Source organism: Bolinopsis microptera, chromosome 8 (genome assembly GCF_026151205.1).
Source record: "Bolinopsis microptera isolate Bmic1 chromosome 8, MBARI_Bmic_1.0, whole genome shotgun sequence".
In the NCBI taxonomy this organism is placed as follows: domain Eukaryota; kingdom Metazoa; phylum Ctenophora; class Tentaculata; order Lobata; family Bolinopsidae; genus Bolinopsis; species Bolinopsis microptera.
Window position 1 is genome coordinate 12,346,956 of NC_087079.1, and position 27,109 is coordinate 12,374,064.

General features: G+C 38.1%; 2 protein-coding genes across 2 annotated transcripts; both read right to left on the reverse strand.

Annotated features, from left to right (window-relative positions):
• On the reverse strand, nucleotides 1-2,062 carry LOC134820156 (phosphatidylinositol 3,4,5-trisphosphate 5-phosphatase 2A-like). Its single transcript, XM_063830378.1, has 4 exons — nucleotides 1,951-2,062; nucleotides 1,756-1,830; nucleotides 1,435-1,551; nucleotides 1-1,304 (listed from the first exon to the last, which is right to left on the reverse strand). The coding sequence occupies exons 1-4, from the start codon at nucleotides 2,060-2,062 to the stop codon at nucleotides 1-3; spliced, it is 1,608 nt and encodes a 535-aa protein (XP_063686448.1).
• LOC134820237 (phosphatidylinositol 3,4,5-trisphosphate 5-phosphatase 2B-like) lies at nucleotides 1,996-27,109 on the reverse strand. Its single transcript, XM_063830457.1, has 12 exons — nucleotides 27,031-27,109; nucleotides 26,790-26,883; nucleotides 26,537-26,650; nucleotides 25,904-25,991; nucleotides 21,563-21,654; nucleotides 20,416-20,535; nucleotides 19,912-19,986; nucleotides 16,878-16,958; nucleotides 16,471-16,614; nucleotides 10,806-10,968; nucleotides 3,562-3,734; nucleotides 1,996-2,083 (listed from the first exon to the last, which is right to left on the reverse strand). The coding sequence occupies exons 1-11, from the start codon at nucleotides 27,101-27,103 to the stop codon at nucleotides 3,603-3,605; spliced, it is 1,176 nt and encodes a 391-aa protein (XP_063686527.1). The 5' UTR covers nucleotides 27,104-27,109; the 3' UTR covers nucleotides 1,996-2,083; nucleotides 3,562-3,602.

Below are 27,109 nucleotides of genomic sequence, written 5' to 3' on the forward strand. Positions count from 1 at the left end.
CTACGTCTGATTGTACCCCTGAGTAAAACTTCTCAACACATGATCATCAGTACTATACTCATTAGACCAGTTATGGGACCTGCTGCTAGACGAGGACCCTGAAGCAGAGGACCTGGCTCCGGGAGAAGCCAGACTCCTAGTGCTGGCCTGCATGTTGCTGGTCCAGTCAGGGTTAATGAGCTGGTCTGTGAAGAGGGGAGGTCTGTTCTCGTGGACAGGGCTCCGGGAGAGATAAACCTTGCCTCTCAACTCCCCGCACACTTCATCATGGAGTCGTAACACCACGCTGAACGGCTGCACCGTGTCAGTTTTAACCTTGTCCTGCATGGTGAGGATACCCTGCCCGTAACATTCCTCACTGCCATGAGACACAACCTGGATGAAGATGTAGTCATTGGAGATGTAGTCTCTGTTAGGAAGGATGGGTTCCAGCTCGGGAATATCTGCTGCTCCCCAGTAGGACACATCACACTTGGACAGTCCGTACTGTACAGGGAAGCTGCTCAGCTCATCATCGTACTCAGCGAGGACTCGAGGGGCAGGTTTACTTGTCGGGGTTCCTTCTAGAAGGTATGAGAAGAATTTCACGCAAAACCTGTCCGGACTGTTTGTCTTGATCTTTGCCTGGAGGATGGGGAATCTGATTTTCAGGGAATCATCGCTGTGGTCGGTCTCCGTGTCTGTGTTTTTAGAGGAGACATACTGAGTCCGGGTGGAGACCTGGTAGGTTGCGATTACGGGGGCGTGGTCACTGGCCTTGTACTGCAGGTTGCAGAAGTAGCCGGTTTGAGTCTGTTTTAGCTGGGGTAGGGAGTGAAGGAGGATCCGGTCACAGTATGAAGGTACGTTGTGGACGTTGCCTGTTGTTTTGTACTTGATGTACACGTAGTCGTCTCGTGAGCCACGTTTGTAGCGGTAGCTGGGGGGAAAGTTTATGTCGGCCTCCTTAAAATCATACAACACATTGCCACATCTCTGCTGCTGTTTTAACTGATCGTACTTCATGAGCCCACTGTAGTCCGCTACCCGGATCCGATCCAGAACCTCTCTATATTCACAATCCAGACGATAGTTCAAATCTCCTATCCAGAACAAATGGTCGAACCTGAGCGGCAGGTCGAATGAGGAGAACTTGGACTTTTTACCGAGGTTAAGCTGTTTAGAGATATCCTGGTACATCTGATTGCGCTTCAGTTTCCGCTCAGCTCGTGCCGCGAGATGGCAGGACACAAACGCCATGTTGGTAGAGCCGAACGCAAAGGAGACTGCCACTGCTCCTTTGTTACCTACCATTCCACCCACACCTGCAATTATAAAACTTTTAAATTTACTATTTCAACATTGTAATTATTATTTGATAGGTTTCAAGTCCAAATATGACCTGATCACAAGAATGAAACAGTAAAACAAAAATGCTGAGAAGCGGGCACATACCAGTCTTCACGACAGCGTATTCAGGGTTAGAGATCTTGTTGATATGATCTGACTTCACCAAAACCACTATCCGTATCCCTTGGAGGGTCTGTGATCCTATTAAATTATACTGCACATCTGAGGAAATTTCACGTCAAAATTACTTCCCATCGTAATAACTACTACTACCATCATCCTTGATATCGCAATTTAGCAATTTTGCGACAGATTAAGTACCTCAGCATAACAACATAATAGGGAAACATCCAAAAAGTAAATGAACATTTTGAGCTTATCATTAATTTGCGTAATTTCGATGGAGTTTTATTCTGATAAACATACTTGGATGTCTAAGAGATAGAGCTCTTTTGATAAGATTAACCCAGTCTTTTTCAGTTATATTCGCTTCTTGACTACCTGAAATAATTAATTGCTGTCAGAAAACGATGTAAATTTGAATAATTTACAGTTTATCAACGCAATAGTTTTTAAAAAGCATAAAGGTAGTTTCTTAAAAAATATGTAACGAAGACTTACCTATGGCGTAAATGTCGTGAGCAATTTTGCCCTCGCTAGAAAATCCAGAGATGTGATCTCCAGTGTTGTCGAAGAGGTGAACAATGTCGTTCACTGGTTCAACTTCTCCCATGTTCCAAGTACAACAAAATACCTAAAAATGTTCCTAAATTAATATTCTGCTTATGTAATGCAATCTTATCATATTTAGTACGTGAGTATATATTGTTGATTGATATATTTATTAATATACATATTAATTAACAATAATTAAGATTTATGCCTAAGATATTTGTGTACAATTTTTGAGCATGGCATCATATATTATATTATATTATTTATAATATTTGAACGCGCGCCGCGCCACACACATGTTATGAGGATAAATTGCATTGCGCGTTACGTATAACTTAATCTGTGTAACCCAAAAACGTAACCAAATTTAGTATCGGAACATTCAAACATCAACAACTCCCAAGTCTCGAATAGTTCCTAGTAATAAAGCTCTATAAGGAAACATTCTGCAACCATCTCATACAAAATGCTACAAAAAATCGGTATTTTGCAAGCTGTGAAGATCGAAGTTTTTGCTAAATGTTACTCATCGCCTGTCTGCAAACCGCTCTCCCTGCTTTTTGAACATAAACAAAACTCAGAAACTCAGAAAGATGTTAAAAATCCTCCTTCCTAAGATAGCCGATATCCCAACGTAGAGCAGTGTCTATCTTGATGCAGATTAATAAAATGACCTGAACTTGTAGAATTAAACCATGGACGGCGAGGAAGGGCCAATCAATACAAATCACTTCATATTACAATGTTTAGCTTCTTTAGTGGTACAGGCTTAACATTTTGCAACCATTTCGACAGGTATTGGTGCAATTTTTTTTTCAAGAAAAATCTACGGACCGAACTTTGAATTCTCGAATTTTGATGCAAATTGCAAACAGCAGGGCGTTAAAGAAATACGTAATTCTTTTGAATATTTTTCTTTGCGCACGAATAATGCAGATAGAAGCTGCAGAAATATAAATATCGAACTTTAGTGCAACTTATCTTTACTTTTATATGTCAAACTTATGATCCTTTAATAAGCGAATAAGGGCAAATGAAAGTTATGTTGATGCAAACGGTCTCCTTATATGAGACAATACGTCATGGTTACAAGGATAAAGGGCATTACTTTTTCATGACATGCAAACTTTCATAAAGATTGAGCAATCCATAAATATACAACCAATAAATATTGATACGTTATGCAGTAGATGACCTCAACCTGCACTGTAATGAAGACACTGCAAAGTTTTCTTTTTTTCTGAATCTTTCAACAATTTTATTAGAATTGAGGAAACAATGGAAACTACAAAGTGAAATAACTGTTTCTCACCCTACCTTACAGTGCTTACATAACCTCAATCCTGGTCCAACATCTATTATCTATCATATTGATAGAATATAAATTAAAAATAAGCATTCTACTGCTACTTAGAGCATAATTACATAATTTTAAACCTTCACTTAACCAACAAAGACTCGCTACCTATCAAGTATCAAACAAACAATTAAAACGAAGAAACAAGTAAACTAATTACTAACTTAAGCAATTAACCAACTAAAAGAAAACAAACTTACCGAAACAGTTTTAACATCCTTCTCGCTCTTGTGAATGTGTTTTATCTGGGACACAGTCTGAAGAATTCCTCTCGAGTCCGAGTATCATCAAACACTATCTCACGTTTCTTCTTGTCCATGAAGATTATCGTCATTTTGTTTGGATCTTTGTAGTTCTTCTCCAACCGTTTGATCTGAAAATGTTATTATGCTATAATGTTATCGTCAGAAATAATTTAATTCTTCTTTAGTTCTTGTGTTAAACTTTGAAATTGTATGACATTTTCTGAAATCTGAATTATATTTCTAGGTATATATGACCTAATAATATCAGTATAAGTATATGTAGAACCCTGAGGCTAGCTGATTGTATTTTTAAACTATTCAAAAACTCTCAAATTTGTATTCCGACACACAAAACCAATTGCTCAGTGAATGTAACGTAGGTTAAAACCGGATCGAATTTCAAAATTCGGTGCGTTTTGGCCAAGAACACCATTACTCAATAACAAAATTGCCTCCATGTTTTTGAAATTTCGCAATGTTATCTTATTTTTCTAGTATAATCTGGGCACCTCATCAATGTGGAAGGTTTTTCCTCCGATATTGAGTTTCCGCACTCTCCCATATATGATGATGAGTCGGCGGATGACTGAAAATCTCTTGTGCTCGTTTATTGAGAAGCATTGAGTCTTGCCTGCTTTAACCATAGGCCTGAACACAAAGTATACAAGTTGAGTTTGTCAGTTACTGTAAAGTTACAGTAACAATGCGTGTTAACTACTGCTACCCGCTGGGGAAGTTCAGCAGCTTACTGACAAACTCAGTTTGATTCCCATTTCACTGAACGGATACCAATTTTACGAGAAAATAAAATATTTTACTTAAATTGTACTTGAACCAGAAGGAAACACACACACAAACGAGGCTTGAAATCTTTGTTTTCAACTCAAATAAACGAAATAACGGAAACCTCGGCACAGGTTGGGTACTCTTACGATCTGTGACATAATAGTCACTGTCAATGTTGGAACTCCAGCTCTGAAAGTTTACAGCTCTTTCGTATCTCTCAGTTATACTCATCACACCCAGGTTACTTCTACAAACAAATCTCTCCCAAAAACAAAACCACGACGAAAACCTCACTACATCAAACACCAAATCTGGTAAGGGTATAACCAGTTCAAGGAGAGACAGGTATGTGCCTAGCTACTAAACTAAAGATTATGAGTCGACTTTGCTTCCTAGTTAACCAGTATATACTACACACTGGTCGCTACACTAGTCAGTATATACTACACACTGGTCACTACACTAGTCAGTATATACTACACACTGGTCACTACACTAGTCAGTATACTACACACTGGTCACTACACTAGTCAGTATATACTACACACTCGTCACTACACTAGTCAGTATATACTACACACTGGTCACTACACTAGTCAGTATATACTACACACTGGTCACTACACTAGTCAGTATATACTACACACTGGTCACTACACTAGTCAGTATATACTACACACTGGTCACTACACTAGTCAGTATATACTACACACTGGTCACTACACTAGTCAGTATATACTACACACTGGTCACTACACTAGTCAGTATATACTACACACTGGTCACTACACTAGTCAGTATATACTACACACTGGTCACTACACTAGTCAGTATATACTACACACTGGTCACTACACTAGTCAGTATATACTACACACTGGTCACTACACTAGTCAGTATACTACACACTGGTCACTACACTAGTCAGTATACTACATAATGTATAATAATGTCAGAACGACATTTACAATCATCAAGATAATGAAGATATGAGTATGAAGAGGAGGGCTAAACTTAAGAGTTTAATCTATTGTAGGTGCGATTTATGTTCTCTACAAAACGATAGATTAATATTTTACCTACTTGATTTGATTATAACAGATTAATCTAGATTTCATGTACGGGTTAATATGCCAAAAATCAATAACGGCCGAAAAGTAATGCAAACACTAGCGTCTACAAAAAAGTAATATAAATCGACAAAATGTCTGTATAAAAATAGAAATTTTGCATCCGCCCACCCGAAAGGAAAAGTTGAGTCCATATACCATAATATATACCATATACCATGATATAGGGCCCATATACTCGTGTAAGCTATAACCATGTACAATACATAAAGCGTCGAGAACAAATAGATCACTCACAAATTGAGTATACATGGCCAGGAAATCAAAACAGTCAGCTTATCTAACTGAGAATAAAAGAGATAAAATCCAAATTTCACAGATTAACCTAGATCTAACACGGAGATAATAATGCAGCAAGTAAAGACTATGCCACTGACATGAACATATTCAATGTTACCAAATTACTGGCACCACTCCAAGAATGGTATGTTATAGGAACCCTAGTTATAGGAACCCTGAGCCTCCAGCGGTTTAGAGTTACACTGTGAGGAAGTCAAGCTGATGTACGAGTAAATTGAAGGGTATTTTCTTCAGAATGTACTGGATTGTGGTGTGACAAAACCCTAGACAAAATGTAGTAAGTAAATCCACTCGGCAGTGGGCAACAAAGTTTAAAGTTGGAGAACAGCAGTGTCTATGATTCAAATAAAATTTGACGATGCTAAATAAAAGAATACAGGGTGTACACTTTATGCAGTACACCCTGTAGATCTTCAGAATAGAAGCGTAAAGCGACATAATATATTAGAATACTAAGCAACAGCAGTGAATACTCAATCCACATCAAATGATAAGTAGAAACAAATTTATTTCGTCACAAAGTAACTGTTTGCCGTACAAAAGTATCCACTAATTTTTAATGTGATTTAAATAAAATTCGACATTGGTAGACAATAGAATATAATTACTTCGACAGACAAGACAAATAAAACTTCGACAAACCCACTTATCAATCAGGGTTAATCTATTTAACCGGGGTAAGATCTGTCTTTCTTAGAGTGGTCTTGCGTAAATATTCCCCTACGAAAAATATCCTTAGAACTATAGCGTGAAAATACAACAGCAGTGAAACTCAGTCCACATGATACGGCAAATGAAAATTATCATCAACAGATACTGCACACTAACTGAGTATACTTATTATTATCGAAATAAAGTTTGACGCTACTATTATTATATAACTTTATTCAAATCAAAAATGGAACATAAATGAACATCTTAAAGATCTGATAAGTAGCCAGAAAAAAAGAAATACTGATACACAAGCTATAACAATTTCTTTCATCCCGCTCTATCAGAGGCTAAAAGTCTTAAATTGTACAAATCTTCTGTACGCTACTAAACAAAAGAATACAGTTTCACAGCCGGTTCAGATAAAAAAGCGTGGTACAACAAAATACTTAGCAAAAGAAGCGATCCCATGGTATAGAGCAAGTGAAACAAGACTATTATAGAGCAAGTGAAACAAGACTAATATAGAGCAAGTGAAACAAGACTATTATAGAGCAAGTGAAACGCAACAATGTTGTGGTCTCAACAGTGTAGATACCACAAAGTAACAGAGTCTGTACAGTTAGATACCCCACTGTAATGTGTCTGGGTTCGTGAATTTGGGGTGACATACCAATGGATCTGAAGTTATGTAGCAGGATTAATGGGTTCAAATTACCCCCCTCTTATCGCACACACTCCTAATCCTGCTAATAAATATAATACCATTGTCTGAACTATATGAAGACTGTAATTGTATCAGAGATATGATCCGCACTTGTAACAAAGTGTGTTAGCAACCCGTGTGTTAGCAACTGGTGTGTTCCACACGTGGCACGTGGAAAAGTCATCCGGAATCCAGTCACTGCCAAACATGACCACATCGGATCACGTGTTAAACTTCCGTTCGGTGGTTGGTATTTGGCGGGAAAAAACCAATTTGTTGTTAACTTTGGAGGTGTTAACTGTTAATTTAATACTGTATTTTAGGAGAGAGGGAGATATATAATACTGGATACTACTGGATACACCCTTATCATGTTATAAGTAGTAACTAGCGTCTGATTAAACACGCGCTGACAGTTCGTATATATACAGCCCGACCCTTATTCGAGCCAGAAAGTCTAGAGGAGTACTAGGACAGAGGAGTACTAGGACAGAGGAGTACTAGGACAGAGGAGTACTAGGACAGAGGAGTACTAGGACAGAGGAGTACTGGGACAGAGGAGTACTAGGACAGAGGAGTACTAGGACAGAGGAGTACTAGGACAGAGGAGTACTAGGACAGAGGAGTACTAGGACAGAGGAGTACTAGGACAGAGGAGTACTAGGACAGAGGAGTACTAGGACAGAGGAGTACTAGGACAGAGGAGTACTAGGACAGAGGAGTACTAGGACAGAGGAGTACTAGGACAGAGGAGTACTAGGACAGAGGAGTACTAGGACAGAGGAGTACTAGGACAGAGGAGTACTAGGACAGAGGAGTACTAGGACAGAGGAGTACTAGGACAGAGGAGTACTAGGACAGAGGAGTACTAGGACAGAGGAGTACTAGGACAGAGGAGTACTAGGACAGAGGAGTACTAGGACAGAGGAGTACTAGGACAGAGGAGTACTAGGACAGAGGAGTACTAGGACAGAGGAGTACTAGGACAGAGGAGTACTAGGACAGAGGAGTACTAGGACAGAGGAGTACTAGGACAGAGGAGTACTAGGACAGAGGAGTACTAGGACAGAGGAGTACTAGGACAGAGGAGTACTAGGACAGAGGAGTACTAGGACAGAGGAGTACTAGGACAGAGGAGTACTAGGACAGAGGAGTACTAGGACAGAGGAGTACTAGGACAGAGGAGTACTAGGACAGAGGAGTACTAGGACAGAACTAGAGGAGTACTAGGACAGAGGAGTACTAGGACAGAGGAGTACTAGGACAGAGGAGTACTAGGACAGAGGAGAACTAGGACAGATGAGTACTAGGACAGAGGAGTACTAGGACAGAGGAGTACTAGGACAGAGGAGTACTAGGACAGAGGAGTACTAGGACAGAGGAGTACTAGGACAGAGGAGTACTAGGACAGAACTAGAGGAGTACTAGGACAGAGGAGTACTAGGACAGAGGAGTACTAGAACAGAACTAGAGGAGTACTAGGACAGAACGGCCTAAGCGAGGATGATAATCGACTGGTTGTGGTGAGGGGTACATGCCTCATTTCTTTTCCTTTTTGTAGCTGAAAACTTGAGAACAAACTGCAAAGTGCCGGGGTATCATAACGGTCGTCGAAAGCAATTATTCTTGCGTAACCCCGATTGTAACTGTAGCTCCCGAATTCTAAACCCTCGCGACATTCTAACATTGGAAGCTGAACGAACTTGAGCACAAACTACAAAGAAATGGGACCTGATAACGGTCACCGCCTGTAATCAGGGTAGAAGAGTAGAAGACAAACGACCGAACCGGAGCTAACCAGCAGTGGAGGGATGAAGGTAAGTAATAATACAAAACAGTTACAATTTGTAATTATCTTACATAAGTAACCGCCGTAGCGGCGAGTAACAGTAAATACAATAGACATTTAGCCTACTTAAGAAGACTGTTTAGTAGGCGCTGTATAACACATAAGTAACAAGAGGAAATGGTGACAAAGGAGACAAAGGAGACAAAGGAGACCCTGAAAGAGGGTCCGGCACTACAATATAAGTATCTGGTACAACAATGAAATGTACATTTAATCAGGTTTGAGAGGAGTTAACACGTATCAAACTACCGAATCTTCGCAGTGCTCATGCGCTTATTTAGATAAAAGGAAGTGCGACTTTTCATAGGACAAGTTAGTGTTAAATGCAGTTGTATTTGATGTCATTTTGATTTGAATCGCACTTATGTATAATATATCATGTCGGCTCAGCTAATCAAATGCTTCCTATATTCAAGCAGCGCTGCAATGGGTTAATGACTGAAGCACATATCTTTAGCATTCAATTAGATATGCTACATAATTGTAGCAATTTTATGCAGCAAGTATATATACTCGTATTTATACGAGTTTGCACGAATACACGACTTTTGTCCGAACGCGACTCTTGCCCGAATTAGGGTTAAGGTTAACTTATGGTTAGCCGTAAGGGTAAGGGTTAGGCCAATAATTCGTCGATTTTTTTAAGAAGCTCATTTCAATGTTTGGACACTTACTTCAATGTTTGGACAAATATAAGAGGCACAATAAATAGTAATATAGAAACACCAAATGAAGCACGGTCAATCATCGAGGGAAAATAAATTGAGGCCAATGGTAAACTAAGTGGTATACAACAACACACCATGTTAAAACATAGCTTAGCTCCAAACGTATGTCAGTATTATACGACTACAAAAAGTCATAACCTCCTAATTATTCAGCCACACCCTGGGGTAGCTCCTTCATCCGGGTTATTGCTATTGTTAAAATATAACTACTTCTCTTGTGTATGATCTACTGACCAGCCCATTCAAGCCAGGTACCCTCCTTGTTTGTGAGAGTTCACTGGGATCCATCTGGCTCCACCTGTCGCCCCTTAAAACGGGGAAAACGCGAGGTTTATATCCTATCGTCTTATAACCCACTAGTAGCTGAATAATCCTACAAGTACATCTAAGATGCAATTGTTACCTGTCACTATATAATCCCTTAACAATATAACTTTAAGCGCTACCTATAAACCTGTGTGTTTTGTGAGTAAAGTTACAAAGAATTCGAAATCAGGATCACTAAAATGACTGTATAATTTATGCAATTATAAGTAAGTTGTGTGATGTTGCAGGTTTTGTAGTATTACTAGTCCAACATTTAGGACATGTGATCATTTTAGGGAACTTCCGCCCTTGTGTCATGTGATCGACCTCCACCCTCGCGACCTCCGCCGTCGAGTCCAGCCTTTTAGGAAACTTCGGCCCTTGACACCTACGCCCTCGCGACTTCCGCGCTAGCGACCTCTGCCCTCGCGACCTCCGCCCTCGAGTCCAACCTTTTAGGAAACTTCCGCCCTCGCGACTTCCACCCTCGCGACCGATTCCCAATGAGACATGCGCGCAATCCAGCAGACCCTTACAAGGATTCCCACCGTGTATATCATACCAATTATTGTTAATAATATAATATATACTGAACCTATTAAAACTTAGGAATATACTCATCAGCTTAAACTGCACTTACTTACAATATGTGAGACACAGAGACCTACAATCAAATACACAAATATAGAGATGAAGAAACATGTTATTGTATTAAAATATGTATTTTAATTAAAACTACACACCTGTTGGTGGAAGTACTCCGTTCCAGATTTGCCGAGCCCCAATGATACGGTCCCTCTCCTGGGATCCACGGCTAGGTGTATCTTTCCTCCTCGTAGTCCCTCCTCCTTTGCTTCAAATGTCTTGGTATCGTTTATCAGACACTCCTCGCTTACTTGGATACTCCTGCGAATTAAGGGAGTTAGATGCAGAAGTCATGTGATATTGTGCCAATTTTGTATCTGCAAAATTATTTAATTATCCATGGCGGCCGAAATTTTAAAAAGACTGGTACGTTTGACTCGAAATTTTCAGCTAATTCTTTTACTGGTGTTGACTGTTGAGGTGTATCGATAAATTATACAAATTACACAGTCAATTAAACTATGTGGGGTCGCATTAATCTGTTATAGATTTGAGACTTGAACGATTATTACAAACTCATTATTTACATGGCGGGCACGCCTCCACCATAATTACTATTGGCATAAATGAACTAGCTTTTTTAACTATGCTAAAAGTAGAAAGACTAATGAAAATTCGCCTGTTTTGCCGATTCGTAATAATTTTAGATTTGAGATCAACTTTGTACAAGGCTAAGAAAGAAGCTTGTAACTTTTCTATAGCAAATCTTAGACAATTCTTGGTACAGTACGGCATTGTAATAAAATATGAAAGTGTCATATTTCAAATTTTGCAAAAAAAAGATACACTCAATCTGAAATACCACAGTATATCAAATATTACTATCAGTACAGCATCAGACTTGTACGTAACTTATCGAGCTTCCGACAACTTTGTGCGCTCAGCACCGGTTTATGAAACAAGTTTTGAAATCAGTTGAGTATCCAGACTAAAACGACCAAGGGTTTTGTTATTTTAGCCGGTTCATGGAGAACCCCAGTCTAACATATGGAGGTTAAGTAAAACAGGAAGTTTAATAAAATAAGTAACTGACTTAATAATCGATAACATCCACCAAGGCGCCAGAAAACTCTGTCAGTAACAGGCAGTAAATATTAACAGTCAGGTCTTCTGAAGAAAAGCTTTGATATCAGGACAGTAATAACTGAACTTAGACATCAATTAAATAGTTATTAGTAACAATTAAATAGTTATTAGTATCTTTGGGTTTGGATAATGGGTATAGTGGTTGAAAGAAAACGTGTTAAGGGATATAGTGATCCCATAATATGAGCTATCAGTTAGCACATAACGACATGTTTTTGAGTACCAATGAGCTAGATGCTACTTTGTATAGGTTATAAGTGTATACTGTATAGTACTACAGAATATAGGGTATACTGTATACTGTATAGTACTACAGGATATAGGGTATTGGGTACATGGAGTTGGCTACTATCTACCATTACACATGGGACAGGGTACCAGGTACCAGTTGGTACTATCTAAATATACCAATAGTAGTTGTGCTCAAGAACAGTATGGTGTGATACTTGCCAACTGACATTTAAATTATGTACAGATTCATATGTCAGTAATATTATACACTTGTCACATGTGTCAATATGTAACATGAGTCAGGGGAATTGTCAGAATATTTCCAGCTGAGAAGCCGGTTAGTGACAAAGACTTGACAGGCTATGCCATGAGAAGTTTGTAAAAGTTTGGGCTCTGTCCAGTAACAACAGACCTTGAGAGTTAGTTGTGAATCTATAAAATGCTAAAATGTCAGGTAAAGTTTATTCCTTGAAAATTCAAAATTGATAACTTATCTGAATTGTGATTCACAGTAATTGAACAGTTATATTATCTTATTATATGCTGATATGACATTTTAGTTCCTTATACGCTGTTATAGTGTTATATGGCGTAGGGTTTGACAAGACACAAGATAACACCATTTGCTTGGTTTCTAATCACACATTGTGTTCATACTCTGACGTTCTTCGTGAAACTTCCAGAATAGGGTAGAAGTTTTGGGGCACACGATTCGAAGAAAAGATATTTTTTAGATTCTTATGATCAAAGAATTACTGTTTCTACTCATTTCCCGACAGATTAGATTCGCTTCTCACACAAAATAATGCCCACAGAAAATTATCTCGACCGCTACATCTCCAGATTGCTCCAAATCAATTGTCTGGCTGGTTTATCAACCACACATGAAGGGAAACCTCAGAAATACAACTAATCCTTGTAATTCAAGGAGCTATCTACATTTTAGCAGTGCACATCCAAACCACATTTATAGTGGAATAGTTTACAGCCAGTGTATCAGACTCAGGAGAATAATCAACTCACAAGAACGACTGGAAACCAGATTGAGTGAATTAAGCCAAGCATTCAAGGCAGCTGCTTATCCCTCAAAAATGGTGAACAACATTAGCAAAAAAGTTCTCAACTCCGAAAGAAACCTTGAACGAAGACCTCCCAAGGACAACACACTGAAGCCAGAGATCCTACCAATAAGGGTTGTCTCAACCTACGGAAGTGACTCTGACATTGTCACCACAGTGAAAAAGTATGAGGAGAACTTAAAGAAGACCAGAAGTTTTTGTAACCTGAGTGACTCAAAACAACAGAGTAACACCCTTGAAGAAAAGAAGAATGGCAAAAAGTTCTTCCAATTTGTCAAGAAAACAGGAAGCAACCTCAAAAGCCGGTTGGTTAAGGTGAAAGAAATAGCTCTGGGGAATAAGCATGGTCAAACAAGGCCGTGTAGAAAGAAGAACTGTGCAACGTGTGAGTCTATTGATAGTGCTACATCTCCAGATTGCTCCAAATCAATTGGCTGGCTGGTTTATCAACCACACATGAAGGGAAACCTCAGAAATACAACTAATCCTTGTAATTCAAGGAGCTATCTACATTTTAGCAGTGCACATCCAAACCACATTTATAGTGGAATAGTTTACAGCCAGTGTATCAGACTCAGGAGAATAATCAACTCACAAGAACGACTGGAAACCAGATTGAGTGAATTAAGCCAAGCATTCAAGGCAGCTGCTTATCCCTCAAAAATGGTGAACAACATTAACAAAAAAGTTCTCAACTCCGAAAGAAACCTTGAACGAAGACCTCCCAAGGACAACACACTGAAGCCAGAGATCCTACCAATAAGGGTTGTCTCAACCTACGGAAGTGACTCTGACATTGTCACCACAGTGAAAAAGTATGAGGAGAACTTAAAGAAGACCAGAAGTTTTTGTAACCTGAGTGACTCAAAACAACAGAGTAACACCCTTGAAGAAAAGAAGAATGGCAAAAAGTTCTTCCAATTTGTCAAGAAAACAGGAAGCAACCTCAAAAGCCGGTTGGTTAAGGTGAAAGAAATAGCTCTGGGGAATAAGCATGGTCAAACAAGGCCGTGTAGAAAGAAGAACTGTGCAACGTGTGAGTCTATTGATAGTGCTACACAAATCAGCATCAATGGGAAACGGGTAAAACCAGCACCAGGTACATGCATCACTTACAACATCATATATTTGATCAGATGTAAACTGTGTGAGAAACCATACGTAGGCAAATCCACCAGAATGCTACGGGTAAGGTTTGGCGAACACAGAAGAGCATTCTACAAGATCATCAGTGGGCAAAAGGTTGACACGGATGATGACTCAAACTGCGTAGGACTCCACCTCCATATAGAGCATGGACTGACTCAGAAGGAAAATTTTAACAATAGTGTTTCAGTGTGTATCCTAGAAAATTCAAGTCCTAGTAGTTTAGATGTTAAGGAGCACCGATATATACATGCCTTAAATTCCCTCCGCCCCTCAGGAATGAATAGTACAAACCCTTTTAAGATTCCTTTATTGCATAATTGATTTTTATTTTGTCTGAGGGGCTTTCCATAAATTATTTTTTTTAAATAATTGGTCCTTTTATTGATGTTTCATATTTCACGGCAGTTTCCTTTTCAGAGTTTGAGTTTATATTTAGAAACTAACCATACTATCTTTTAGATTTATGTCACTTATGATGGCTCCGGCTGAAAGTACTATGACTCATTTTATCTAGAAGATTGTAGTTTCATTGCTTCTGAAGTAGCTATCAGTTCGCCGGTCAATGTTGGGTATAATACTCTTGTAATCCTTGTAATATGTCATCGCAATAAGCACGGCCAGGTAGAATTGCTAGAATTATATTAGACTTAGTTCCTCCTCTCATCAAATTACTATCGTAATATTGAGCCCTAACTCTGCACTGTACACTATAGTACAGCACATTACTCGTCACGTTTTGGCATCAGTAGCAAAACATGTCAACCAGAGTTCCACTATGTAAAACATGTAAAAGATGCCAACTTTCTCCACTGTAAGAGGTATCATATGTAGACACTTCCGTAGCTTTTAAAACTTCTCTAATTAACCAGAGTTTGTGTATTTAACATACAGTGGCTTATGTTTCCTGGTGGTATTATAGTGTACTGTAATAGTGTCAATATGTTAGTGATACTGATATTAGTAGTGCAGAGTGTACAATGTTGCACTTTTACTATACACTTTATCATACACACACCCACAGATTATCACACGTGCAGTTTGTAGAGTATACATTGCACGTGTGAAATGTACATCGTGCAATGTGGATTAAACTATTGCACGTGGGCAACGCGCGGTAGTAAGCATACTGTCAGTATCACGTGATTAAGGAGTCAGTAGTGTTGTTATCATGACAACACTTGACAGGATTTACACACATTCTCCTTGCTACGATAGTATCAGGTGATATACTACCATCTCAAAACAGGAATACTGCGATTAGTAGTAGCACACAGATCTGCCCACCTTTATCAGATGATTTTCAAAAGCGTCGGAGTAAAATAGCATAAATGTTTCAAGAAATCTCTAAAGCTGTACTGGTCGTGTTTCTGCTGAGGTTAATAATGTCTGCAGTTTACAGTCTCCCGAATGCGGTATTCGGAAAAAACCATGAAGTATATACATTTACAGTGATACATATAAACTAGCATGGCATGATAAACTGCTAGAATGGTTCTGAAAATTGCAAGGAAATTACCCGATATACTAACTTTGGTCTAGTAAAACAGACGTTATTACTCAAGGACGAGCTCATACCGATACAATGAAAGACAACAGATTAGAACACTGTGCGAACATGATGATCGTACAGTTTTATATATATACAATATACATAAACAACAGGAACATGTAAATTAACAACAACAACAAACGCCTCAGTCAGTGTTGTACGTGTTTTAAATCTTACCAGATGTTTTGCCAGTACATTTGGTATTTCCCAGACAAGAGTATTTGTGCAACTTAATGAACATCTTATCAAGGGGTCGTACACTTCTTTTTCGTCCCAAAGTCAATTAATTTATTATATAATGTATATTTATAGAACGTCTTATTATTAGGTAAGTTCGTCTTAATTCTTATCACCAGGTTTTAAAAGTTTGTTTTTTTATGTATTTCTAGTTTGTTCGCCTTATCATCAGGCCAGTCGCTTTGACATCGACAATCTCTATTTTCATTTGGATTGTTCCTATACGCGGGATATAAATGCTATCTTCATTTCATTTTATGTTTGTTGAAACTAGGTACAAAAGGATTTCGCGATTATTTTGGCAAAAAATCGCGATACCGCGAATTTTAACAGACTATACATTAAACTATACATAAAATTTGTCGCAAATAATGGGAAAAATCGCGATTCCGTACATGCCGCGATTTCCTTTTGTCCCGGGTTGAAACCCACCTAGAGAGATGTTTGAAGACGTTGTTTATCTTACTCCCAATCCTAGTTGAGACTCTAGAACATTCCACCAGAGCTGGATCGATACTGTCTAACAGTTCTTCCTTTACTGCTGGTGCTTCCTCTCGTAGGGAAGTTTCTAGAAGGCTGGTGGAAGTTGAGATGTTTTTACGCTTTCGTTTTTGGAATTTTGTGATTTGTTACGGTGGGTTGAACGGATTTTAAAATGTACATTTTTTCCTACGATCATCGGAGTACACTCAAAGCTTCACACAGTTTATTGAATTATCATAAGTTAATAATTCAATTTTACATATTATGCATATTATGATTTTCCACATATTAGTATTACTGGGGAAAGTTACTTATTTAGTAACTTTCCCCAGAACAAAACTCTGGGTTTAACTTACCTTCCTTTAGCAATCCCACTCACAAGCTTGTCTAAAAACGCCATCTTCTGGTTGAAGAGTTGCAGCTGAGTCAGCAGGTCCCTGGGAATGTTTGTTGTAAGATTTTGTTGTGGTGCAGTAACCAGTTCCCTCAGAACATGGCTTACTACCATTACAGTAAGTATAGTGTATAGTGTATACGGTATGTATAGTGTATAGTGTATAGTGTATAGTGTATAGTGTATAGTGTATAGTGTATAGTGTATAGTGTATAGTGTATAGTGTATAGTGTATAGTGTATAGTGTATAGTGTATAGTGTATAGTGTATAGTGTATAGTGTATAGTATATAGTGTATACGGTAAGTATACAGTAAGTATAGTGTATAGTGTATAGTGTATAGTGTATAGTGTATAGTGTATAGTGTATAGTGTATAGTGTATAGTGTATAGTGTATACGGTAAGTATACAGTACGTATAGTGTATAGGGTATGTTATCAAGGATATCATGTACAATTTGTCTAGCTTTCCACAGTAAAACTAGCGAATCCAAATATCGTTTAAGAGTTCAAGCTTTAAACCTCTAGTTGTATGGTTTCTTAAATGTAACCCAAATGTAGCCCAATATTTTAAGTCTGCAATACTGCTTGTTCTAGAAATCCATTGACAACAACCTCTATTTACTTCCTCCGCCATATTTGCACATATTATTATTTAATACGTCAGAGCCCCATCTTTCTACATATTCCTGAATATTCCTGGATAAGGAACCTGAGTAGCCCTGACAATGTTGCATACTTCAAATCTAACAACATCCTCTTCAATCCCTCTACCTCAGACCCCTGGAGATTCTACAATTCTGCACACTGGATTATTCCAGAAATAAGTATACGTATTACGCGTCGCCATATAAGGAAGATGATAATACTAATAGGAGAGAGAGAGTATGTTGTTTTCCTGTTTTCACCAAACTGGAAGATGAGTAGAGGGGCTCGTGCGTCACAGTTTTCCCACAACCCGGAATAGTTAACTCCTTTATAAAGATTAATGATAATATGTAGTATACAGGATCAATGATGCATTATAATGAACGTAGATGATGTAGGAGATTGGATTGAGCTGTGTAAATAGGATGTTGGAGAATAAACTGCTAGATGATGCATTATTGCACCATCTTTATTGTAGTTGAATCTCTTCTCACAGAATAGTTATTGAATCCTCAACTCACTGCTAGTGATCACTATAATAATTCTAATTTCTAAAGCAACTTCACAACATGCTAAGAAAGAAACTTGATCTGCAGTTGCGCAGAAGCTGGTCCAGGACTTGTAGTAGAGTGTATAGGTACCTATTATATTGTACAGTGTATGTTATCCGAGCTTAATAATATTATCTCGACTACACTGCATCGAATTTCAGATGAAGCACAGGGCTTTATACTGCTCTGCAAGTTGTACCAAGTACAATATAATATCCTACATAACGTGGCAGCACATACCCATTACACATGTGGAAAAAGAAGGATTTAAAAACGTGTCACACCTAAAGACGTGTTGAGAGATACAATTCGGACAACCTCACGGAGCTGCAACACTTCAGGAGCTGCAACACTTCAGGAGCTGCAACACTTCAGGAGCTGCAACACTTCAGGAGCTGCAACACTTCAGGAGCTGCAACACTTCAGGAGCTGCAACACTTCAGGAGCTGCAACACTTCAGGAGCTGCAACACTTCAGGAGCTGCAACACTTCAGGAGCTGCAACACTTCAGGAGCTGCAACACTTCAGGAGCTGCAACACTTCAGGAGCTGCAACACTTCAGGAGCTGCAACACTTCAGGAGCTGCAACACTTCAGGAGCTGCAACACTTCAGGAGCTGCAACACTTCAGGAGCTGCAACACTTCAGGAGCTGCAACACTTCAGGAGCTGCAACACCTTGTACGGAGCTGCAACACTTCATCTGTTGTTCGGCACGTATTATAGTTTTAAATAATTTGATCAGGGTAAAGGGTCTCACAGGGTACCAGACTGTTGCCAGAATGTTACCAATCCCACATAGCTGTGACACACGACAACTCGTGTTCGTTACATGGCCCCAAATAAACCAACAAAGGCCCCACAGTGCGGGGACTGGGGCCCACACTTGTTCGGGTCCCTTCAAAGTAAAAAACCTAGAAAGCAGTTCATTTACGGTATAATCATAGTAGGCCGTTGTCTCCTATTATTGTCTCCTGCTATACCAGATGTGGTGGATTACAAAATATATCGAGGCAACCAATCGCCTATTAAGGGAGGATCTGTTTGACGATCCTATTAACCAATAACACACACTAGGATTACTTGCGTAACATTAGGAATCGTTAACCCGGCGGGGTTGCACCAGGGGCGGTGGTAACAGAGCTTCAAGACTCCAGGAGTCTGTTGTCGATATCTATGTTTAATAAATTATATATATATGGTATAGATTATTTTGGGAGTCTCTCAAGCAGCTTTGTGAAAGCCACCGAAAGGAAGGATTACAGTCGACGCTGACCAATCAGAAGAGGAAGACCAGATGTGGTGACAAAATGTCTCCAAACAGCTAATTTCAAACGGATCTTTCCTTTGGGCTCCATAATGAACAAGCTGATCCACCGTTACAGTGTCCAAAACAGACCCTTACTCCCGAATCTCACCACTTGTTGTAATATCAAATAATAATATACATAATACTAATACATAATATATACATATTGTTGTAATATCAAATAATAATGTACATTGTACATAATACTAATACATAATGTATATTGTATATGTATTGTTGTAATATCAAATGATAATGTACATAATAATAATACATAATGTATATGTATTGTTGTAATATCAAATAATAATGTACATTTAATAATAATACATAATGTATATGTATTGTTGTAATATCAAATAATAATATACATAATACTAATACATAATTTATATGTATTGTTGTAATATCAAATAATAATATACATAATACTAATACATAATTTATATGTATTGTTGTAATATCAAATAATAATGTAGTTCCGGACTGACCTGCAAGAGTAGTCCACGAGTCGCTCCAGACACCCAGTCCCTCCAGAATCATCCTTCTGTATGTCCCAGAACGCACTGTTACAGAGACAAATTGTTAGTCAGCCCACTCGAGCGAAAACTTAAAACTTATTTTAAAACTAATTGCAAACAATTTTAACTCTTGGAAATTGTGCAATGGGAGCAGTCAATGTTGTTGCCTTTAGTGCAAATCGGAATTCTGTGAAAAATTTCAAAAAATCGTAGTCCAAATCTCAACTTCTGATTATTAAACAAAGTCGAAATCTATGAACCCAATGACCAGGTAATCTAGCAGTTCTAATTTAGTAACTTAGTAACTTATTTACTAATTTAGTAGCTTTGTAACTTATCAACTAATTTAGTAGCTTTGTAACTTATCAACTAATTTAATAACTCAATAACTTATTAACTAATTTAATAGCTTTGTAACTTATTAACTAACTTATTAACTCAATAACTTATTAACAAAGCTATTTCTATTATCACCTAGTCTGAACGTATCTCCTGAGTAGAGCAACAAAACCAGGGTCCGCCTCTTCTAGTTCTGTGGTATCCAGAGAGTTGAACACATCTTGAAATATCCTCATAGTCTTGTTGCCTGAGTGACTGAAGGAAGAGTTACTTTTATAGACTGTGTTATAATACTTTTATTGCTTTTATTCCCTTTATACTAAGTGTTGTATTAAGTTTATACTAAGTGTTATATTCTCTTTATACTAAGTGTTATATTAAGTTAATACTAAGTGTTATATTAAGTTTATACTAAGTGTTATATTAAGTTAATACTAAGTGTTATATTAAGTTAATACTAAGTGTTATATTAAGTTTATACTAAGTGTTATATTAAGTTATACTAAGTGTTATATTAAGTTAATACTAAGTGTTATATTAAGTTTATACTAAGTGTTATATTAAGTTTATACTAAGAGTTATATTAAGTTTATACTAAGAGTTATATTAAGTTTATACTAAGAGTTATATTAAGTTTATACTAAGAGTTATATTAAGTTTATACTAAGTGTTATATTAAGTTTATACTAAGTGTTATATTAAGTTTATACTAAGTGTTATGTTAAGTTAATACTAAGTGTTACTTGCCTGAGTGACTACAGGAAAACTGTACTTATGTTAGAGCGTTTATGTAACTTTTATGTATTATTTTAATAAAACTTGGCATAATGTTTTACAATAAATGTTATTTATACATCACTTTATATAATTTATATTAAGTGATTGATAAATTTTTCCATGATTAGCGTAAACAGAGAAGTTCACTCAATACGGTGCGGCATCTTTTTAGAGAGCCGTTAAAAATGATGATAGTTTAGCTGTACAGTTCAAATATTTTCTCCTCTAAACGTCATTTACCGGAGGAGTAGAAGCTAATGTTTCAGTTGTATGACTAATATCAAGTAGCCGGTGTTTCGTGACAAATATCTATAGTAAACGAGCTATTGGACGGTATTTCATGTCTTGTAAAACATTGAATTCTGATACGTTTAACACTGAACTGTTTTTGAGCTGGGAAAATTCAAGGCGATGCCGTATATTTGATGTATTGACATATAAATAATATAAATGTGACGCCAGATTTTGAGTTTGTCGCTAATTAAGTGAGAAAAGTTGTACTAACTGTGTGGAAGTCCGCTTCTTGAGAGTGAGTCTCAGTTCTGCTGGGCACTTTCTTATCGTCTCGTCTTGTTCGTCATCAGACGACATGTCGTCCTGAGAGAGGACAAGGTGTTACCAGGGTAACATAGTATTACCAGAGTAACACAGTGTTACCAGGGTAACATAGTGTTACCAGGGTAACATAGTGTTACCAGGGTAACATAGTGTTACCAGGGTAACATAGTGTTACCAGGGTAACATAGTGTTACCAGGGTAACATAGTGTTACCAGGGTAACATAGTGTTACCATGTGCAGGGACATAACCTTCATGTTTTAGTTAGTACAAAGAGTAAAACAGACTCAAAACCAATTTCATCTGAATTTTCTCCATCACTCTATAAACTATTCATGATTCAGTCAGTTGAAATTATTCTCAGCCATTATAAAATGGGACACTCGACCTCATCGAATGAGTATAATCTTGCTGTGTATCCCGACATAGTTCACAGCCTTGGAGGATGCTGATTGGAGAATGGAGAACGCTGATTGGAGGATGCTGATTCATCAGTAATGTGTAAAATATAAGCTAAGGAACGGCAATCAAATTTGTGATACAGCAAGAATACATGACATGTTACGCAGCTTTAATCATTTTGACGGTACAACAAACAAGGGGACAAGCAAGCAAAAATTCAAACTTCGAAGTCGATGTCAATTTGAAAAGTTGGCGGTTGGGTCACTGGTCATCTCTTTTTCATCGTGTATTTTAAAAGCAGGTAGAATACTTCTAGATATGGTCAAAGCGCAATATCAATTGTTTAATACGAGAGAATAAGAATTTGATTCCTCAACACTTCTTGGAAAATTGCCTACATGTATGTGATTTCCAGACTATTTTAAAGCATTGTAAAATTAGAGCTGCCAAGTCCACTACTCGGATGTTACCCCGGAACAACAACAGAATTAAAATTCCAGTGATTTTAGATTAACAAACCGAACACCGTCAAACAGTTTCGCGTTTCTAGATATCAAAACGACAATAAAGAGAGCGAAGCATTTGTGTAGTGTAATAGACATTGGACAGATTCCAAAATCCAAGATCATATATAATTAGATTAAATATTATGTAAACTATGCGGTTACAATATGTTTCACACACCACAGTTACTGCAGAGGCACATATTAGGTGCGGTAAAAAAATCGAAATTATGCGGTACCGCACCCGACTATAAAGGTTAAATGTGCGGTAAGGTGCGGTAAATTTTTACCAATTATGCGGCAAATGTGCGTTGATTTTTTCGAAATTTGTGCGGGAATTGTGCGGTTTTCTTTTGCATTTTCTCAAGGACTTTGGAAATTCTAAACGTATAACCGCCGCTCTTATCAAAAATAGGTCTGTTTATGTGTTACTGAGGGTGTAGTTCTTTACTAAGACCATGATTGAACCTAATATTGAGATTCAGTTATCTGAGAACAGTGACTTGATCTGGTAGAGATCAGGAGACAGTTATTTGAAGACGCCTCTTGATAGAGTTGATCAGATCCCATGCACTATGCAGGTATCTTCTGTTTCTTGTGTGGTGAGCTTGACGATGGGTCACTGTCTGTAGCTGTTCGTTTCTTTAGGAAACGGTCCATGACGTTGTCATGTGATATAGAGTAATCAGATGATGTGGTGAAGTTACGAATGATAACTGATACACTATAATCGAAGTACGGTAACGACGAGGGTTCCATAACGGCCTGGGTCACGGTCCCGAAAGGGCCTGGGTCACGGTCCCGAAAGGGCCTGGGTAACGGTCCCGAAAGGGCCTGGGTCACGGTCCCGAAAAGGCCTGGGTCACGTGGTAACCGGGTCACGTGGCCTAGGCATGAGTTCCGAAAGGGCCTGGGTCACGGTCCCGAAAGGGCCTGGGTCAGGGTCCCGAAAGGGCCTGGGTCAGGGTCCCGAAAGGGCCTGGGTCAGGGTCCCGAAAGGGCCTGGGTCAGGGTCCCGAAAGGGCCTGGGTCACGTGGTAACTGGGTCACGTGGCCTAGGTATGAGTTCCAAAAGGGCCTGGGTCAGGGTCCCGAAAGGGCCTGGGTCAGGGTCCTGAAAGGGCCTGGGTCAGGGTCCCGAAAGGGCCTGGGTCAGGGTCCCGAAAGGGCCTAAATTATGCGAAATTACGCGGAAAATTCTAGATTATGCGGAAATATGCAGAAAATTACAAAATGTGCGGAAATGTGCGGAAAACAATAAATTATGCGGAAATGTGCGGAAAACGGTAAAGTGTGAGATCCCGCACCCATCGCACCTAATATGTGCCTCTGCGGCACAGTTTATCAAGTTAAATAGCTGAGCCCGAGATGATTTTGAACAAAATCACCATTTAATTCTACAGGAAAACTTTCCTACAACTTCACATGGACTAATTTCACATAATCTGATTACCTTACTCGGGAATATTATAACCGGGATAAAGTGGTGGGTTTTGGAAGATTCCGCCATATTTTTCCCGGTCAAAAATTTTACCAGTCATAAAAAAACCCGCCGACTCAGATTATGGGGTTCCAAGGGGGTGGTGATCATCATATTTTACCTGAAGTCTCATATGTGCTAGAGAAGACTTTTGAAGCAGTGGATGGAGGGCTGTAACTTTATTGGCGGTTGCTACCATAATTTCGTTATAAAAATCACAATTTGGTTATAGAAATCAGATTTCAGGGTGGACTGTGATTCTCACTTCTCTTGCCCATGAATCAGTGAATTGTAGAGAAGAAAAACAATTTATATGTTATAGAAGAAAACGAAAATAATAATAATATATATAATATATATTATAATAATAATGTCTCTAAAGATTGATCGCTTCTCGTGTGCAGTGTGTAGACTAAAGAAAGAGGGAGTTTTTCCCGTTAAAGTAACTTGTGGCCACATCCCGCTAGAAGTGAGTAAACTGTGCCACTATTTCATGGTCCACGGTGGATTGATTACTGGAGCAGTTGAAGATGCAAAGCCAAGACGTTCCCCAATACCAAGCGGTGGGCAGGAAATTAAGCTCCGGCTGACCTTCAGAGCAGTAGCCCCATTAGCGGACAAAATGAAAGTCTTGTTAAGACAATAATACAACTTCGAATTTGACGGTCAGCAGCTCAGGGGTGAGGGGGATATCAATAATGATAATGGCGGGGACATTAGCGATAATGAGAATGAGAATACGCTTCAATGAAGATTTGACTTATTATTGCTTAGATTTATTTTCCTTTAAATAGACGTGTCTTTTTTTTCTATTTCTGAGTAATATCAATAACTGTAAATTGAAATAACTTCTTTAACAAGTAACAAAAACAGAAATTTCGGTTGAAAATTTGTTGACCTCTGAAAAAAAAACTTGAAAGGTCGGCCACCGGTAAATACATGACCGGGATAATTTGGCGGGTTTTGGGAAAGTCCGCCATATTTTTCCCGGTCATTAATTTTCCCAGTCATAAATTAACCCGCTATAATATTCCCGAGTAAGGTAAGTTGAAACGATTATTATACGGTTTTATTTTATGAAGACTTTTTTATACAGACTTAAGGGGAGATACACCAAAAACGTTTTTGCTCCGAACATCGATTTTATTTTATATTATGGTTAAATAGACAAAAAGAATAAGATTGCACACCTTCAAAATTTTCTAAAAATATTCCCTCATTGAGAAAAAATATATTTTTCTTTTTCGAAAATTTTTAAAATTTGGAGAAGTTTGTCACTGTAATACCGATAGTTCGGCCATTTTAAAAGTTTTTTTGGCTGATTTTTTTACTGAACATTACTTACACTCCGTACAAGAAGCCCTTCAAAGGATTATATAATTGAACAATAAATGACCAAGTTACAGACCGAACAAGGTGAAAAAAGTAAAATTGGGATTTTTGCCTACCACCAAAGTTGTACATTTTACCACTCGCCCAGGTCATCAGATATCGCTTTACAAATTCTTGTGAGTGTAGCTGATGATCATATTAAACTTTTTGGAACAGGATTTCTCTCAGTTTTGAGTTTTAAGGTATGAAATGTGGCCTCAAACGACTTAGTAAAATTCATCGTAAAAAAGGGCCAAACATGGCAGATTTAAGGCTTAAAATGCCTATAACTCAAAAAGTCAAAAAGTGTCAGTTTTTTTGAAATAATTTTTACAGAATCGTAATCAGCTTGAGAAAACGAATCTTTTACAGAACTCTAAATGCTTAACGAACACTCTTGCAGGTACCACCCGTATTCACACTCAGACCTGAGTTTAGTCATTTTCCGATACGAGATTGGGGACGGGTTCTATAAACAAACAAACAAACAAACAATTAATTGAAAGATTAATAATTAATAAATAAAATGTCACCTCGTCCTCGTCCTCGGTCTCGTAGAAATCCTCCTCTTCTTTCTCAGGGGAGATGGGAAAGAGAAGTGGTCCAGCCAGGTTTATCTTACTGTAATGATTAGCTGTGTCATGGTTAATGAAATCAATCACTATTCCTCATCAAACTGACTTCCAATTCTAAGATCACGGATAAAGATTTTGTACTATTTGAAGAAACAATAAAACTGTAATAGTCTACTGAAATTCAAAACAACTAGAAAATCTTGGTTTATCACTGAGAGTAATGGTCGATTGTATTATTGCTTCATAATGTATATTATTGCTTCATAATATGACTTTATTTTCATTATTTATTTCTAGAGAGCAGGGGAAGTAGAAACGTGACGATCTTAAACGTCAGAGCTCAACTTAAATTAGTAGCTAAGTTGAGGTCTGACGTTTCAGATACAATAAGTCATGTTTTAGTGCTACTAAAAGTAGGGTTTACCACTTAAAGGTAGTGGACGTAAGCAAGAACACTATACTTAGTGACTCTTCAAATTTTCATGATAAATAACATTGGTTATCAATTATACCCAGATCAGTGCTTATTAATAGTAACTAATAAGTTAATTAAATTCTAACACTACACATAAGATAAACAACTGGACATACTTGGGGTTTTGCATGAGGTATTTGATGACCGCAACTAAGGACTCAAACTTCATACTGTTTAGATTAGTTCGGGTGTTGACAGTTACGTAGAACCCATCTGTATCCAGTCGGATCCTGGTGGTTTGTAGCTTGTAGATTAAAAGTTATTGTCTATAATAGCTAAGAGAACAATGATAGACCTAGTAGAATGCCTGATCTTCAGGCTTAATGATTTGAATTCATTTCTGAGTCATTATTAAAAGAGCGTGTCTACCTGTAGTGATGGATGAACCTATCCACATGGAGAGACAGTACGTACGCCCCTGGAACTGTGTCGCTCTTCCGCACCAGAAACGCTCCATCTTTCTCTGAGTTTTGATAAAGTTAGCAACTTGTAACTAATTTTTTTAAAGCTAACACGATAGGTATTATATATATTTGTCATCAATGGTGACACATTTTATCTGTGGCGTTATCTATTATTAAACTGGGCGCTCAATTGTGAACACAATTACCTGAGTGATATAGCTTCTCTTCTGCCTCTTTTCTGGAGATGGAATGATGATACCAAGCTTCTTTTTCTGCCATCACATA

Excerpts from the sequence above, each read along its gene's own strand:
- LOC134820156 (XM_063830378.1), bottom strand. The coding sequence starts at position 2,062 with ATGGGAGAAGTTGAACCAGTGAACGACATTGTTCACCTCTTCGACAAC. Across the intron at positions 1,831-1,950 it reads TCACGACATTTACGCCATAG|GTAGTCAAGAAGCGAATATA; the intron begins GTAAGTCTTCGT and ends TAATTATTTCAG. Across the intron at positions 1,552-1,755 it reads TCTATCTCTTAGACATCCAA|ATGTGCAGTATAATTTAATA; the intron begins GTATGTTTATCA and ends AAATTTCCTCAG.
- LOC134820237 (XM_063830457.1), bottom strand. The coding sequence starts at position 27,103 with ATGGCAGAAAAAGAAGCTTGGTATCATCATTCCATCTCCAGAAAAGAG. Across the intron at positions 25,992-26,536 it reads TACCTCATGCAAAACCCCAA|TAAGATAAACCTGGCTGGAC; the intron begins GTATGTCCAGTT and ends TAATCATTACAG. Across the intron at positions 16,615-16,877 it reads AGTGGGATTGCTAAAGGAAG|CCTTCTAGAAACTTCCCTAC; the intron begins GTAAGTTAAACC and ends AACTTCCACCAG.